At 46.3% G+C, this 17620-nt stretch overlaps 1 protein-coding gene across 2 annotated transcripts in view; it reads left to right on the top strand.

Moving 5' to 3' along the window:
- Nucleotides 1-14748, top strand: part of SPRED2 (sprouty related EVH1 domain containing 2) — a 123001-nt gene extending 108253 nt beyond the window's left edge. For both annotated transcript variants that reach the window (XM_035272409.3, XM_002757687.7), the window contains exons 5-6: nucleotides 8247-8396; nucleotides 11436-14748. In XM_035272409.3, the coding sequence (XP_035128300.1) occupies nucleotides 8247-8396; nucleotides 11436-12104 (819 nt within the window). In that variant the 3' untranslated portion in view covers nucleotides 12105-14748. The remainder of the gene's footprint in view (nucleotides 1-8246; nucleotides 8397-11435) is intronic.
- The last annotated feature ends 2872 nt before the right edge of the window (nucleotides 14749-17620 follow it).

Below are 17620 nucleotides of genomic sequence, written 5' to 3' on the forward strand. Positions count from 1 at the left end.
TAAACTGCAGCAAAAATAATGCAAATGTGGTCCATAACTGGTTAGCTACCTTTAAAAATTCAAAATAGCAGCAGCATCTGCAGACAAGGCAGAAATTCTACTTAATCAAACTAAATTAATTCTATGGCTCTTTTTTTTTGTTTTTTTGAGACAGAGTGCAGTGACTCAATCTTGGCTCACTACAACCTCCCCCTCCCGGGTTCAGGTGATTCTCCTGCCTCGGCCTACTGAGTAACTGGGATTACAGGTCCCCGCCACCACACTTAGCTAATTTTTGTATTTTTAGTAGAGACAGGGTTTCACCATATTGACCAGACTGGTCTTGAACTCCTGACCTCAGGTGATCCTCCTGCCTTGGCCTCCTAAAGTGCTGGGATTACAGGCATGAGCCACTGCACCTGGCCTAATCCTGTGGTTCTTGAATCAGCTAAACAACAGGCTTAGTCAAACTCCTCTAACCTGTAGCATTCTTCTCACCTGAGCAGGTGAGAAGCATTCACATGAAATTGCTTGGACTCAAACAGATCTTGGAAATCAACTAGTGCAACTCCCTCATTTTACACATGAGAAAACTGAGGCCCCCAAAAGTTAATTTGTCCAAGGTGTCTGGCCTGGCCTGAAATTGAGGTTTTCAAAGTAGTGTTATTTTTGCTTAGCAGTGCTACATGATTCCTGGATAATGTGGTCGATCTAGCTCCTTAAGCAATTTCTTAATGTTGTTTTCTATGGCCCTATTCAAAACATATGGGCTCGCTGATCTCCCAAAGGGGCTGGTCAGAGAGGACTTGGCTGTTTGCACCTTGTGATTTCTGCCATCAGCCCTTGTGTTCTTGGGAACATGGGGGGGATGAAATGGCTGTACTTGTTTCCCTGCCTCTCTAGAGGTGGGTTTGCCCCTTTTATCTTCATCACTAAGAAGAAGGAGGAATTGTGCATTGCCAGCCCTCTCCTGGTCTCACCCATGTACTGGATGGAAGCATCCTACTTGAGAAGGCTGTGGACCAGGTGTGCCTTGATAATAATGCCAAATGTCCTTGAGAAAACAGCCCCAGGCACATCTTTTCTTTCCCATAGCACTTTTTGCCAAATGTTACCTCCTTGTCCTCTGCCCCTACCCTCTTTTGGAAAGCAAAGACTTAACAGGAAACCGCAGGGGACTTGAAGGGATGTGCATAGTACTGAAAAGACTTGCAAAATGTGAACGTTGAAATCTGTCCGGCTCATCCTGAACGGCCCCCAAAAGCCCTTGGTCAGCAACCAAGATTCCATCCCAGAATGGACAATTGAAGCAACCTGTCTCCTCAACTGGTCTGGCCTGGGGGTTCTTTCCCTTCCTCTGAGCTTCCCTTAGTCAGAGAGGTGGCCTTCTGCATGAAGAAGTCTCATTCTTGAACCCAAGGCATGTCAGCCACTGCACTCGCTTCCCAGTAAAACTCAAGGTTCCTCCATAAGAGAGGGAAGAGTAGCCAAGCTTCCAAGAATAAGAGATCATATTGTCCAAAAAAGGCTCATACAGTAGGAGGGAGCTAGCTCAGGTTTAACCTGAGGTGTTGCTATTAGTCTCCTTTCTCCATTCAGACCAGTTCCCACCCAAACCAGGCAGCAATGATTTTGGGGAAACTGCTAGTCCATTCCCAGGCAGCTTCACCCCAGTGTTTTTTGCACTCGGATTTTGATTTATTGTTGAGCTATCATAACATTAAGGTCTAATTATTATGTTTTAAAATTCTGTCTCAACTTTTGAAGCTCCATAGAGTTGCTCTCATTTGTTGTCATACTCTAGAGAGTTATGGGAAATATCTGAATTCTCAAAATAAGTATAGCCTGTGTCTGTAGAATCCAGTCACTGGAAGCCTGCTCTTTTTTGATGTTGGTCAGATGTTCACTGATAAACTTGAGCCCCCTTTTCTTCCTCTAGTCTACCCATCTAGAATACCATGACCCTCTCAGGCACACTCCTCTGGGAAGCCATATGACCCTGACCAGTACTCTGAGCCCCATGCCCACTGGTGTGTGAGGACTGCCCACCTGGCCTTGCCTCTGCCTGTGCCATGTGGCATCTCCCAGCAACACGGTCACATTCTGTGTCTGAGCCCGCATCCCGCAAAGCACCCAGCCCAAACCCTCTGGGGAGGGATAGATTTTTTTTTTTTTTTTTTTTTTTTTACACTACCATAGAGGATTGGACAGGCCAGTCCTGTCCCTATTTCTTATTTTTTTAAATGTTGGCAGTACCCACTTTCATTTCTGTATCCTCTGACACCTACTTTCACCCCCTTCCCTTCTGTTTTCTTACTCTCTTCTTTCTGGGTTCTTACTCATCAAAGGCTTGTCTCAGCTCACTGCCCTGTTAGAGGGCTTTAGAAACCAGGTCACACATAGCTTGTTATTTGCTACTCAAAGTATGTGGATTTTTACAGTAACCATAGAAAAATTTGACAGTGGGCCAGACACAGTACTCACGCCTATAATCTCAGCACTTTGGGAGGCTGAGACAGACGAATCAGTGAAGGTCAGGAGTTCAGAAACAGCCTGCCCAACCTAAAACCCAATCTTTACTAAAAATACAAAAAAAAAAAAAAAAAAAAATAGCTGGGTGTGGTAGCAGGAGGCACCTGTAGTCTCAGCTACTTGGGAGGCTGAAGCCAGAGAACTGCTGGAATCCAGGAGGCAGAGGTTGCAATGAGCCAAGATCACGCCACCGCACTCCAGCCTGGGTGACAGAGCAAGACTCTGTCTCAAAAAAGAAAGAAAGATAAGAAAAAGGAAAATTTGTCAGTGTACTCAAAGGTCTACCCCTTAAAAAAGAAACCAAACTTGGGTGGTTAAGAAACAAAATTCCCATGTTATAGATATTGTTCCAAAGTATAGAAAAAGGTAGAAAGCTGCCCAGCTCCATTCATAAGATAAGCATAGCCTTGACACAAAACTAGACAAGGATAGCTCAAATAAAGAAAATTAGAAAGCAAACTCACCAATCTAGGTGTACCTTATTTTTAGATTTTTTTTTTTTTTTTTAGAGTAGGCCTTGGCTCTCTCCCTCGGGCTGGAGTGCAGTGGCGCAATTTCAGCTCACTGCAATCTCTGCCTCCAAGCTCAAGTGATCCTCCCACCTTGGCCTCCCAGGTAGCTGAGAACATAGGCATGTGCCACCATACCCAGCTAATGTTTTGTATTTTTAATAGAGATGGGATTTCATCATGTTGTCCAGGCTTAGATGTAACATGGCTAAATAAAATATTAGTAAATCCCATCAGGTCAGGGGCAGTGCCTCACACCTGTAATCCCAGCACTTTGGGAGGCTGAGGCAGGTGGATCAGTTGAGGTCAGGAGTTGGAGACCAGCCTAGCTAACATGGCGAAACCTGTCTCTACTAAAAAAACAAAAAATTAGCCAATTTTTTATAATATATAAAATTATATGTTATACAATAAAATAAAACAAATTTTAAATCCCATTTTATTTTTGCAATAACCCCAAGGAAGATTTTGGCCCCATTTTACAGATGTAAAAACTGGAGTTAGAGATTAGTTTGACCAAAATCATCTTATAATTAGCAAAGAATGTTAAATCTAGTCTTTGAGCTGCGACCCTGTTGTTTTTAGCATTATAATACTCCCCTGTATTTCTGTTGTTCAGTGCCTCATATTAGGTTGCACGCTTTGTAATTGGACATCTTTTTTTTTGAGACAGGGTTTTGATTTGTTGCCCGGGCTTGAACTCTTGGCTTCAAGCAGTCCTCCTGCCTTGGCCTCTCGAAGCACTGGGATTACAGGCATGAGCGGCTGCACCCAGCTGGACATCATTTTAGTAACAGGCATTGACATTGAGTCAGAGTCAAACCCAGAGGCAAGAGTGTTTTTAGAGGGTACATTTGCAGGTTGCCAGGGCTGTGCTCACTGCATCATAGTGCACGAGACCTCCCAGTGTCAGCCATGCCTAGATGGCAATGCCCAGCCTCACTGTCCACAGCAGGAGACATTAAACGCCACTGTGACCTGCTCTCTCAGGATGCTGCAACCATGCCTCTTAGGAGCCTGAAGTCCCCAAGCACAGAGTAATCACAGAGGACCTCTGCTTTTGTTCTTCAAAGCCCTAACAGTTCAGAGACCCCCACTGGAGAGCAAGGCGAGTGGAAATACAGTCAGGAGCATGTGATTGCCTACTCTTTCATTTGAAGGTGACAGCTCTTGGATTGGTAGGTGTCAGTAGCTTGTGCACCGAAATAACAAAGAGATGTTTAAGAATCTTGTTTGCATATTAGGTATGTGCACACCTCGGGTGGGCTGCAGAAAAGCAGCCCATGGAAACCAGGGCAGAGTTACAGGAGAGCCAGTTCAGAGGTACATGAGGGTAAAGGGAGATGTTTTTCCCCCTTACCTTTTTTGCAGATGCCCTGGTAGTACATTCCTTTTGTTTGTAGGTCATACTAGCTGCTTTGTAAGATTCGTCTGAGAGTGTCGATCTGAAATAGGCCTCGGCTTCCAATGGAGCCTCCCTTTGCATGCTGTCTTTCTTGGAGTTCACATGACCCTGAACAGCTGGGCCTGGAAGCCTGCATATAGACTGGGCTAGGACACACCCTCAGCTCTGCCCTCAGGAGGCAATAGACTGTGGTCGTGCTTCTCAAGGTCTTCTGGCCTTCTTGCTTCGCTATAGAAATTCCTCATTGGATAAGGCCTTTCTCAGTCTCACATCCTCTGACAAATGTCTGGGTAGCTTTGTGCTGGACTGCAGAGAGGCTGCACAGGGAGAGAGGGTTGGGAGGTGGGATGGGAATATCGGAAGGTAGCGTTTCTGATTGACTAATGAGTCCTAGGAAAAGCTGGATGTGCCTCATTTCTCAGAAGGACTTTCTTCACATTGTTAACTCAAACGTGGGTCACAGAAAATAGGCTGGGTTAGGGTGAACAGATGACTAACATAGTGGTGACTGTGATGTGTTAACTGGGTTTCTGAGAACTAAGTGCTGAGAGCTTATTACGATGTTCAGGACAAGGGTAACGTCTAACATAATAGATGACTGTAACGTGGCTGCTGGATAAGAATTTAACTCTTAAGATTTGAATCACACTGAAGGGCCCTGATTACTCACTTGAGAGGTATTTATTGAGGTCTTTAGTAACCTTTGTACTGAAACGTCATCTCCTCATCTCCTGGGTTTGTGTACAGCAGAGTGTACCTTGTGACTTGGAGAAGTTGTGTTTTGTGTTAATCTCAACAAAATACCTCTCAGCATAGGAGTTAGAAGTGGGCTTACCTGGGAATGAGAGGCAGCAGTGTGGGAGGCCTATTAGAAATTGCCCTGGGCTTTGTGGTCAGGGAGGCTGCATTTCAGCCCCAGCTCTGCCAGTGACTCTGTGCCATCATGGCCTGGGTTCCCCACCTCTCAGAGTCCCTTAGTGCCAATGTGTGACATGGGTGTGGTATTTTACCTGTGACCTGCTGGCTGTGTTGAGGAACTGTGTCCACATGTAGCTCAGGGCCTGGCACACCATAAGCACTCACACATATGACACCAAGAAGAGTTGTTTGTGGGGAGCAGGAAGGAACCTTACTACTCCACCCACCTGAGGAGTACAGGGCAGAGAGAAGCCAGGAGTGTGGTGCCTGTGGGACTGCTGCCATGGGAAGGAATCCAAAGCGAAGGGGAAGTGCACCCAAGTGACAAACCCAGTGTATTCTGGCTTAAGTTACAAAAGAAAATTGGCGTCATCATTGGGACATCGTAGAGTGGGTCAGGATTCAGGCTTGGCTGGATCCAGCAGCTCAAAGGAGTCAAAGGGTGGCTTCTCTTGCTCTCATCCTTAGGCAAGTCCTTTCCCCACACCAGTGCCAGGATTCCAGGCTTATAGGACCCTTAGATCTTGATTACAGAAATGGAGACAGCTGCTTTTCTGACCTCTCTGTCAAAAGTCTCTCTATATTGCTTCTGAGAACACCATGTGTTCCTTTTGAAATCAGTCACCATGGCTTGGGGGATCAGAAGCAGGCATCAACCATGCATGGCATAGACCAAAAACCAAGTAGAGAAAAATCCAGGAGGGTTGGGTCCCCAGAGGGATGCTGCATATATGGACCAAGGTTTAAAAACTTAACAGTGCCTGCATTGCATAAAGGAAATATGGGTGTCTTTTTCCTAAATTCTTATAATGCTGTTTTTCTGAGTATATTTTACTTTATAAATGGGAGGAGGATAAAAAGAACTTTTTTTATGAGTCTGTTTGTTTTGATCTTATCCCTGAAATGATTTATGATAGCTAACAAAAACATGTAAAAGGAAAAGATAGATAAGTCCAAGTACAGTGGCTGATGCCAGGAATCCCAGCACATTGGGATACCAAGGCAGGAGGATCACTTCAGCTCAGGAGTTCAAGACCAGCCTGGGCAACTTGGCAAGAACCCCATCTCTACAAAAAATGCAAAAACTAGCCAGGGGTGGTGATGCACACCTATTGACCCAGCTACTCAGGAGGCTAAAGCAGGGGGATCACTTGAGCTGTGTTCATGCCATAGCACTCCAGCTTGGGTGACAAAGCAAGATGCCGTCTCAACTACATAAATAAATTTAAAAAAAAAAAAGATAAGCAAATGAGATGAGGGGAATATATGAGTAAGAAATAGTAACCAAGGGAAAATTCCTATAGATTTTCCAGAAAGAGAACATCAGGAAAAGCCTTTTCTTCTGTTTAGTTGGGGAATGGTGAAGGGATATGTCACTCTAAGCAAGCAGAAGGAAGGGTAGGGATTCTGGGGCTCCTGGTTTTAAAGATGGTTGCCAGCTACATCTAACAAGGATGTTCTCTGGGTCCAGAGGGTTGTGGAGTATGACCACCACCTTGGGTCACCTGGCCTGCTCCATCATGTCTCAGGTGGGATCATGAAGCACTTAGGTGGTGTATTAGTCTGTTTTCACACTGCTGATAAAGACATACTGGAGTCTATTTATAAAAGAAAGAGGTTATATTGGGCTTACAGTTCCACATGGCTGGGGAGGCCTCACAATCATGGTGGAAGGCAAGGAGGAGCAAGTCACATCTTAACATGGATGGCAGCAGGCAAAAAGAGAGCTTGTACAGAGGAACTCCTCTTTTTAAAACCATCAGATCTCATGAGACTTACTCGCTATCATGAGAACAGCACAGGAAAGACTTGCCCAGTGATTCAGTTACCTCCCAGCAGGTCCCTCCCACAAATACGTGAGGAGATTTGGGTGGGGACACAGCCAAACCATATCAGGTGGTATACTGGATGCCTGTGGGATTTGCTTGTACACTTTGCACTGATAGCTAATCATCTTCCAAAGACATGGTTACAGAGACTCTAGTCTTAACTTGTCATCTCTCCTGGGCAAAATGCTGTTAACTCACCTTTCGCAGAGGTGGCTTTGTTTTTCTATGCAGTCATCCATCTCACTTCTAGTTTAAAGTGACCTCCAAGGCTTGCTCCCAACCCCAAAGATGCAAAATTTCTTCCTGGAAATCCAGTACTCAACATACCCCACAGTATCCTTGCCTCTGAGACTCTCTCAGGCGGGGATTCCCCCGCCTACAAACATGTAGGTTTTACTTTTGCCTATCTGCATCTTCTTTGCTCGCCATAATACCTCACAACCAGGGTCACAAATGGGGTAACCATTTCTTTCTTTCTTTTTTTTCTTTTTTGAGTTGGAGTTTTGCTCCGTCACCCAGGCTGGAGTACAGTGGCTCAATCTCAGCTCTGCAGGCTCTGCTTCCCGGCTTCAAACAATTCTCCTGCCTCAGCCTCCCAAGTAGCTGGGAGTACAGGAGCCTGCCACCATGCCTGGCTAATTTTTATATTTTCAGTAGAGACAAGGTTTCACCATGTTGACCAGGTTGGTCTTAAACACCTCCCAAAGTGCTGGGATTACAGGCATGAGCCACCACGCCTGGCCAGGGTAACCATTCTTGATCAAACTAGGGGGAGCCTGGTGTATCTAGCCTTTTCCCCCAGCACCTGGTCACTAGTCCCACATTTAAGAAAAGCTCTCCTTTCCAGGCTCTGGTGACTGGGTTTCTCTGCCTATTGAGCCAGCCACATTGTGTTTAGACAGTCTGGCCATTCAGGGGTCCTCCTGTTGTAGCCAAGACAAACTCAAGATTTTGGGAAGACCAGCAAGATGCCAGAATGGGGAACATCTAGTATTGGAACAGTGCATGTTAAGGTTTGGCACACAGGGTTTTTGTTGTTTTTAAGTTGACTCTTGGTTACCTCCCTCTACACAGACAGCTACAGACAGTTCTTCTAATTCCTCTCAGAAGAGAGAGCAACCTACTCGGACAATCTCCTCTCCCACATCCTGTGAGCACCGGAGGATTTATACCCTGGGCCACCTCCACGACCCATACCCCACGGACCACTATCACCTCGATCAGGTGAGCAACACCCCTGCTCCTCTAGTGCTTCAGGGTGGTGCCTCTGATTCCAGAACGGCCTCTTTCCCCTCCTATTCTGCCAAATTCCAGGCCTCTCCTGCTCCCCTGCTTTTACCCCCACTTCACATTGAAGGTGGCATTGGTGGTGGTACCTCAGCCTCACCCACTGTTTTCTATGTGCCAGATACCTTGACAGACCCTTTATATGCTTTATGTGATTTAATCCTCAGAAACTGTCCCACAAGGCAAGTCATCAACCTCCCCAGGTTATAGATGAGGAAGCTGAGGCTTAAAGACACAGAGTACCTGATGGAATGAGATTCAAATCCAAGCCTGTCCTCATCCAGGGGGCTACACTGCCACCTGCATTCCTCTGTCCAAAGGGCCTCCCGGCTTTGTGTGGGAGCCCAGAGCCATAATCAGGACTAACGAGTGCTGCACACTTGGCTTGAGCCGCCGGACTTACAGGCTACAGGTCCAGTCTTGTACAGGTGGATGGAGCTGGAGCTTGGAATTCAGTAATTCAACAAATATTTACCAAGTGGCTGCTTTGCAGAGCAGGTTCCCAAATCATGGAGCATGGACCGGTGCCTGTGGGGGTGCTTTGGCCATTAGGCTGCTTTGAAATGAGAAAAAAGGCCGGACGCAGTGGCTCAAGCCTGTAATCCCAGCACTTTGGGAGGCCGAGGCGGGTGGATCACGAGGTAAAGAGATCGAGACCATCCTGGTCAACACGGTGAAACCCCGTCTCTACTAAAAATACAAAAAATTAGCTGGTCATGGTGGCGCGTGCCTGTAATCCCAGCTACTCAGGAGGCTGAGGCAGGAGAATTGCCTGAACCCAGGAGGCAGAGGTTGCGGTGAGCCGAGATCGCGCCATTGCACTCCAGCCGGGGTAACGAGCGAAACTCCGTCTCAAAAAAAAATACAAAAAATTAGCTGGGCATGGTGGTATATGCCTGTAATCCCAGCTATTCAGGAGGCTGAGGCAGGAGAATTGCCTGAACCCAGGAGGCGGAGGTTGCAGTGAGCCGAGATCGCGCCATTGCACTCCAGTTGGGGTAACAAGCGAAACTCCGTCTCAAAAAAAAAAAAAAAAAGAAAGAAATGAGAAAAAAAGAGGCATAAACGTTTTTGTTTCTTTTTTTTTTTTTTAACATAAAGCTAGATTTATTTGACTCTTTTTAAAAAAATTATTTTATATTGTGCTTCCAAATATTTTGGCATTAAAATGTCGTATTTAAAAATCACATTATGGTAACAATAGATGAAAATTAACTTTTTTACTTTCCTTACTGTGCAAAATAATTGGTAAAGCCTGTGTCGGCTTCTGAGATTTGTTTTGAAATCCTTCTGAATCATGATTTTCAAAAATGTAGACAATTCTGATACCAAGAATTTGACCGGAATTAAGGCAAAACGTGTGGGACATGGCCCTGCCCTCTGGTGAGAAGTGACGGGTTATAATGGCTGTAACAATATGATAATGACAGTCATGGCGACAGGTATCAAGTGCATCCTGTGAGCGAGGCTGTGAGCTGACACCCTGTGTAGATTATTCCTCTTCATTCTCACAACAGTCCTATGCAGTTTGACAGAAAGGGAGCCTGAGTCTTAGGTACTAGCTAGAAAATGTCAGCATTTGACTGCAGTAGGTCACTCCAGAGCCATGTTCCTCAGCCCCTAAAAAACCTTCATGCCCAAAGGACTTTGAACACAAGAAGTCTCTGCAGCCAGATGCGGTGGCTCATGCCCATAATCCCAGCACTTTGGGAGGCCAAGGTGGGCAGATCACCTGAGGTCGGTAGTTCAAGACCAGCCTGACCAACATGGAGAAACCCCATCTCTACTAAAAATACAAAATTAGCCAGATGTGGTGGTGCATGCCTGTAATCCCAGCTACTTGGGAGGCTGTGGCAGGGGAATCACTTGAACCTGGGAGACGGAGGTTGCAGTGAGCCAAGATCCTGCCATTGCACTCCAGCCTGGGCAATAAGAGTGAAACTCTGTCTCAAAAAAAAAAGAGAAAAGAAAGCAAGAAGTCTCAATTCTCTGCCTCCACTGAGAGGCCCTGAGTGAGCCAGGGTAATATACATGTGTTTAATAAATATTTATTGAGTGTCTGCTGCTCTGGACAAGGCAGGGTTACAGACCATAGCAAGACTAACTGCAGAGAAAAGCCTCTTCCACCCTGAAGGAGAATGCAGTTTAGATCTGTAGGTTTATAGAAGGTGTTGCCCAGGGCTGGCCTCTCACTGTTTGTGAGATCCCAGCAGGAGTCAAACTTCAGGCAGTCAGTTTCTGGAGCCTTCACTCTTTCTCCTCTCTGCATCTTATCTTCCTAATCAGATGACAAGGTGAGCCTTGTGTTCCCTAGTGTCCCCTGTCTTTTGAAGGAGAGACCCTCAGGGAGAAACACATCTCATATTGCGATCCTTTATGGACATATTATATACATGGATAATGAAGTTTCCTAAAACAGAACTTACCTCATAACATGTATTGCACTCCAATGTCCTTACTCTATTTCAATTTTTTTTAAAGCCAATCTTAGAAAAGAGAACATGTTGTACAAAAGCAGACAAAAACTAATGCAAGCCTTAGAAATCAATGTAGCCCTCACACTAGTGCTGGCAGGTCCCTGAGGTAGGTGGAAGATATTCTGGGACACAGGTCCTATTCTGCCTCTTGATCTGAGTGTGTGGGGCTCCCGAGAATGCATCACACTGCGCCCTTGCCATATGCACACCCCTCTGCCTATATGGCACTGTGTCCCCTGAAAGGGGAAATACTGCTGGTCTCAACCCACAAAACTGATTTCCTGGCCCAATAATGGATTGAGACTCTATTTGTAATAAGTCTTTGACTGGACAACATGATATTCAGTAATTTCAGGAGGGGTCTTTTTTCATGGAATGCCCTGGTGGAATTCTCGAGAAAGGTGCATTTTGGAGGGCTGGGGAGGGAGAAGGTGGGGTTTGTTTGTTTGTTTGTTTTTGGCCACTGCGATAAAATAATGTCTCCTCTTTCATGGAACAGCCGATGCCAAGGCCCTACCGCCAGGTGAGCTTCCCAGACGACGAGGAGGAGATCGTGCGCATCAACCCCCGGGAGAAGATCTGGATGACTGGGTACGAGGATTACCGCCACGCGCCCGTCAGGGGCAAGTACCTGGACCCCTCGGAGGACGCAGACTCCTCCTACGTGCGCTTCGCCAAGGGCGAGGTCCCCAAGCACGACTACAACTACCCCTACGTGGACTCCTCAGACTTTGGCCTCGGCGAGGACCCCAAAGGCCGTGGGGGCGGCGTGATCAAGACGCAGCCCTCCCGGGGCAAGTCGCGGCGGCGGAAGGAGGACGGCGAGCGCTCGCGGTGCGTATACTGCAGGGACATGTTCAACCACGAGGAGAACCGCAGGGGCCACTGCCAGGACGCGCCCGACTCCGTGAGAACTTGCATCCGCCGGGTGAGCTGCATGTGGTGCGCGGACAGCATGCTCTATCACTGTATGTCGGACCCCGAGGGAGACTATACAGACCCTTGCTCGTGCGATACTAGCGACGAGAAGTTTTGCCTCCGGTGGATGGCTCTTATTGCCTTGTCTTTCCTGGCCCCCTGTATGTGCTGTTACCCGCCCCTAAGGGCCTGCTACCACTGCGGAGTGATGTGCAGGTGCTGTGGCGGGAAGCACAAAGCGGCCGCGTGACTCAGTTTCCCTCCCTTCTCCCTCCATCCGCAGCCACAGGGGAACTCGTCTCTTACATACTCTCATCTTCTCCCCGCTCCCTTCCACTCCAAGGAGCAAGGAGAGCAAGAGGCCTCCCAGCTCCCGGGTACCTTGAGGCACCATTCCAGCAGGGGACGCGCCGGGTAGACTCTCCACTCCCCCCGCCGCCCACACTGCAGCAACCACACCCTTACACACACGCTCGCACAGTGTTCTGAGGAAGGAACCTTCGCCACAGACTCCTGTACTATTAACAATCTGTAACCAAGCTAACTGTCTCATCCATGTGTTGATTTCCTGTTTCCTCCTCCCCCGCCTCTTCCAGTTCAAAGGAGTCTGCAGTTGGAACTGCTGATTTTTGGTGGGTTTTGTAGTTGATTTTTCCAAGAGTGTCAAAGACTCTATTTCTCTTGGTTCACCTTGCCTGTCGCTAGCAAGCATCTGGTTCTGCGGAAATGGGATGTGAGGATGATGAAACCCGACAGAAGTATCTCAGCCTGCAGTCAGTTATTATGTATAGGAGGTGAGCTAGTTAACAAACTTGTACCACAAAACAATATCGCTTTAACTTTTCTAAAGCCAAATTTCCCATATAAGCTGCAGTTTCTATCTTTAGCCCATCATCCTTTTCTGCCCCCCAAAAATCTGTTGAAATGATTCACTGATGCAAAACATTCACCCGTAATAGACTGAGAATTGAGCCTTAACTTCAGACTAACTTGTGAGAATCAGGAAAATTCCTTAAACTGCGTTGCATCCTCTTGGACCAGGGCTAGAAAGGGGATTTCAGGTTTCTAGGAGCCTCCCCAGTTACCCCTAAAGTAGAACATTTTTTAAATTGTGTTGCCACCACTTCTAAAAATTTAGCAACATTAGAATAGGACACTAATGAAGTAAGAAATTTTGCTTGTTATTTTGCAATCCAAATAGTTTCCTCAAACACAAACCAGTGTTCCCACAAACAAGTTCCAACTGAGAAACTCTAAGGTTGTAGTGAGTAAAACCATAGGGAGCTTTCCCCCAACCCCTGACTATTTTATATTAACGGGGAGAGGGGATTTTTAAATGTCATAAATTTGAAGAGTGGTGGGTTGCATTTCCTTCATGGGTTTATATTTTCGTTTTCATTTTGGACACAATTTCACATCACCAAATTCCTCGTTTATACTTGGGAAAAAACAAGGCCATATGTAAAAACCCTTCCAATGCCTAAGTGTCTTTCTCCTGCAACTCCAAACCCAGACTTGCCACTTTGGGTGCATAGGTGGTTAGGTCAGCCAACTGGTTCTGCCTGTCACCTCGCCATGGAGGAGGCTTCTAATTAGCTGGAAAAGAGTATTTTTCTAATATTTTGCAAGGATTAACCAAATCTTCTTATGGAAGAAAGAAGAAGAGTGAAGAGTGGTTACCTATACCTAGCATAGTACAATCAGAACCCCGTGGAGAGCACCGGGGACGGGCTTGTGGACGCTGGCTGTTCCCGCCACAACCTTTCTGTGGTAAAGGTCAGCAGAAGACATGGCCTGCTCCCCCCTCCTCCCTTTCCCCACTCCTTCTTTATTGCACACAGGACACCAGTCTTCAAAGAAAGGGACTTTTTTCCAGTCTGCCAATCATATTGGGAAAGTGCTAGCTATGCTCACCTTAATGGGGGGCTGTTTCCAGCTCGATCGCAAGCTCGTCGCGTTCCTTTAGTAGATTACCGGTGTAAATACCCAGTGTGCTTATGAGTCAGTTAGTAGATGTCTTGATTCATTGGAGTAACTGGTTTAGGCTTTCCAGTTTGGAAAAGGAGCAGAGAGCCGTCCATCTGGATTGATGGAAGAGAAGAGAACCTCATCCATGCCTGGAGAACATCTAGAAAACCTTCCGCCAGCCTCCAGTGCTGTTGAGAGGCCACCTTCCCCCACCCGAAGGCATCTCCTCGGGGTCTTTCTCTCGTATCTCCTCTCTACGAAGCACAACACTAATGTTTGTTTCCTTAGACCTCAGTTCGAGTGCCCCTATTTATTTCAATAAGAACACACATATTCCATCCGTTTTTTGTTTGTCACCTCCAGTTGTTAATCTGTTTCTCTCTTCTGAACCCCTTGTCCTTTTCCACCCTTTTAAGAGTTATGCTAGCAAATCTTACTCCACGTATACTTTTTGGTTTGTGAAGGCATCGGTTAAGGGCACAAAGACAGCCATGGGGACATTTATGTAAATGCGTCTCTCTCATTGCCACACTGCAGCTGAACAGTGTGTAGTATTTTCCCAGTCAGCTTTGCCATACTGACGTCAATCATTTGAGAGAAATTATTCAGATTTTATTTTTGTATCTGTGGTAACAAAACATTAACCAAAAGATTTTCTGTCCAGAAGCCTCCCTGACCCCCCAAGCTATTTGCTCACATTAACAAATTAAAGTGCCTGAAGCATAATTCATTCTTTACCTGTATACTAAAAACCCTGTTGTATTGATTTTTTTATAATAAGCCTTTTTACCTCTGTGTAAAAAATATATATACAAGTGTATGATGTACATTTTAGTTCTTAACTTTTTTTTTATGGTTTCTAATATGTATGACCAATGTAGCCATTGTTTTAAAATGTACGGTGTAAATATAAACACATCCTATCAGATCGCTGGCTTTGGGGTATTTGTCTGGCTAGAGATGGGGTAATGCTAGAGTGTTGGCAGATCTTGGAGTTCCCGAATACAGGATGGGACAGGGCTTCCTGTGCCGAAGGACATGTAGACACCGGTCTGTTTTTCCAAGGCCCTTTCCTCCTATGATTATGTCGTATTCCCAAGGGGAGACTGCAGCTCCTGGGCTCGGATGCCTCAGTGAAAGGAAGGCTGCAGGTCACCGCCCAGGAACACCCCCTCTTCCTAGGCCTGGCTTCCCCCACGAGTGCTCCTCAGAGGGAACAGCTGTACTTCCTCTAAGTTGTTTTCCACTGATCCCTGCTCAGGGATATGTGTGCTTGTGCGTGTGTGGAGTTTGGAGGACAATTTCTCGCAGAAAACACTGCAAGATGGTTGGTCTCCTCGGAGCAGCTCTCTTTGGCACCCTTTCCTTTCCAAATGGACTCTTTGGATGCTCCAAAGCTACAGTGACAATTCCCAGGAGGAAATAAAGTATGAGGTCTTTTGAGGGTCACAGAGAAAAGTTTATCTAGAGAAAGGCGCTGGGCCCTTAAAAGGAGATATATAGCAGGGGCCCTGCATCTTAGTTTTAGGTTTTCAGTTTTAACTTTTCCTAAAGGGGGAGATTTTCCCAAACCACTGGCAAAAGTGAGAAGCATGGAGAGATGCTAGAAGTTAAGAAGTGAGAGGAGGACCTGGAGGAGTGGGGAAGAGTTGTACGATCTCACTTATCCTCATGTTTCCTGCAAGCATGTTTCCTCATGTTTCCCTCCTATCAACCTTGTTTCACAGTTGAGCAATTGAAGCTTAGAAAGAGTGAGTAACAGGTAACCTGCTGTCCCAGGAGAAAAGGACTGAGCCAGGCTGAGCTGGGCTAGCCAACTGCAGAACCCAGGTCCTTACCAGGCCTCCCTGCTCATGGCCTTGACAAGTGGGTGCCAGTCAAGAGCCTTATCCTGTCCATCTGGTTCTCTGGGGCGCCCTCAGGCTGCCTCAGGTATAGCTTGTCTTTGGTGTCCTATGTGCTAGGCCAGGAACTGGGCATTCTGCAAACATCATGTTTAACTTCCTGCAGAATGCAGGATTCTTTTCCACTTTACAACTGAGGAAGCATGTGAGGAGAAATAGCAGTAACCTCAGTCTCCATGGGGGATTGGCTTTAGGAACCCCTACAGATAGAAAATCCACAGATGCTCCTCCCTGATACATTTACATATACACATCCTCCCTCTTGTATCATTTTTTTTTTTTTTTAAGACAGGGTAATCACTTTGTTGCCCAGGCTGAGTAGCAGTGCCACACTGCTCACTGCAACCTCAACCTCCCACTTCCTGTATACTTTAAATCATACTTGTAATACCTAATACAATGTGAATGCTATGTGAATAGTTGTTACACTGTATTGTTTGGGGAATAATGACAAGAACAAAACGTCTGTACATGTTCAACCCTTTTTTTTTTTTGAGACAGGGTCTCACTCTGTCACCCAGGCTGGAATGCAGTGGCACGATCATGGCTCACTGTAACCTTGACCTCCTGGACTCCAGTGATTCTCCCACCTCAGCCCCTCCCGCCCCCACCAAGTGGCTAGGACTACAGGTGTACATCACCATGCCCAGCTAATTGTTTTTTTAAATTTTTGGAAGAGTTGGAGGTTTTACTATGTTGCCCAGGCTGGCCTCGACCTCCTAGGCTCAAGAGATCCTCCCACCTCAACCTCCCAGAGTGCTGGGATTACAGTCATGAACCACCATGCCTGGCCCTTTGTTTTGTTTTGTTGTTGTTGTTGTTGTTGTTGTTTTTAGGCAGAATCTCTCTGTGTTGTTGCCCAGGCTGGAGTGCAGTGGCGTGATCTTGGCTCACCGCCACCTCTGCCTCCCAGGTTCAAGTGATTCTCCTGCCTCAGCCTCTCAACCAGGTGGAAATACAGGCTCATGCCACCATGCCAGATTAATTTTTTGTATTTTTAGTAGAGATGTGGTTTCACCGTGTTAGCCAGGATGGTCTCAGTCTCCTGACCTCATGATCTGCCCACCTCAGCCTACCAAAGTGCTGGGATTACAGGCATGAGCCATCAAGCCCAGCTTTGTTTTTTTCTTAATCTCTATTAAAACACTCTTTTTTGTTAAATAAATATTTTCTTTTCTTTTTATTTTTTGGAGACTCAGTTTTGCTCTTGTTGCCCAGGCTGGAGTGCAGTGGCACGCTCTTGGCTCACTGCAACCTCTACCTCCCGGGTTCAAGTGATTCTCCTGCCTCAGCCTCCCGAGCAGCTGGGATTACAGGCACCCACAGCCATGCCTGGCTAATTTTGTATGTTTAGTAGAGATGGGGTTTCACCATGTTGGTAAGGCTGGTCTTGAACTCCTGACTTCAGGTTATCCACCCACCTTGGCCTCACAAAGTGTTGGAATTACAGGCGTGAGCCACTGTGCCTGGCCTAAGTGAATATATATTTGATGTGAGATGCAGAATACAGGGATACAGAGGACTGACTACACCTAACTCCATCAAGGTCACTGGACAGTCTTTCTTCCATCACTAGTCATTAGCTCTTGGGCAAGTGACTTCACCTTTCTGAGTTTTCTCAGATTTAACAAGTGGGATAATACCTACCCTCAGCTGGCATGAAGCTTAAGTGATATGCTGGAGTTCTGGTGGGATACATAGCAGGTGCTCCAGAATGCCAGGTCCTTTCTCAGTCCCTTCTGTATTCTAAGGCCCTGAGGAAACATCAGGAACTGGAGAGAACAACCTCTTACAAGGCACAGGAGGCCGAAGCACATTGTTAATATTTTGTGAGTATTTAGATCCACGTCCTGTGTGTTAAGATTTCTATTTCTTAACTTCTATTTGATCTGAA

The sequence above is a fragment of the Callithrix jacchus genome, chromosome 14 (genome assembly GCF_049354715.1).
Source record: "Callithrix jacchus isolate 240 chromosome 14, calJac240_pri, whole genome shotgun sequence".
NCBI classification, from domain to species: Eukaryota; Metazoa; Chordata; class Mammalia; order Primates; family Cebidae; genus Callithrix; species Callithrix jacchus.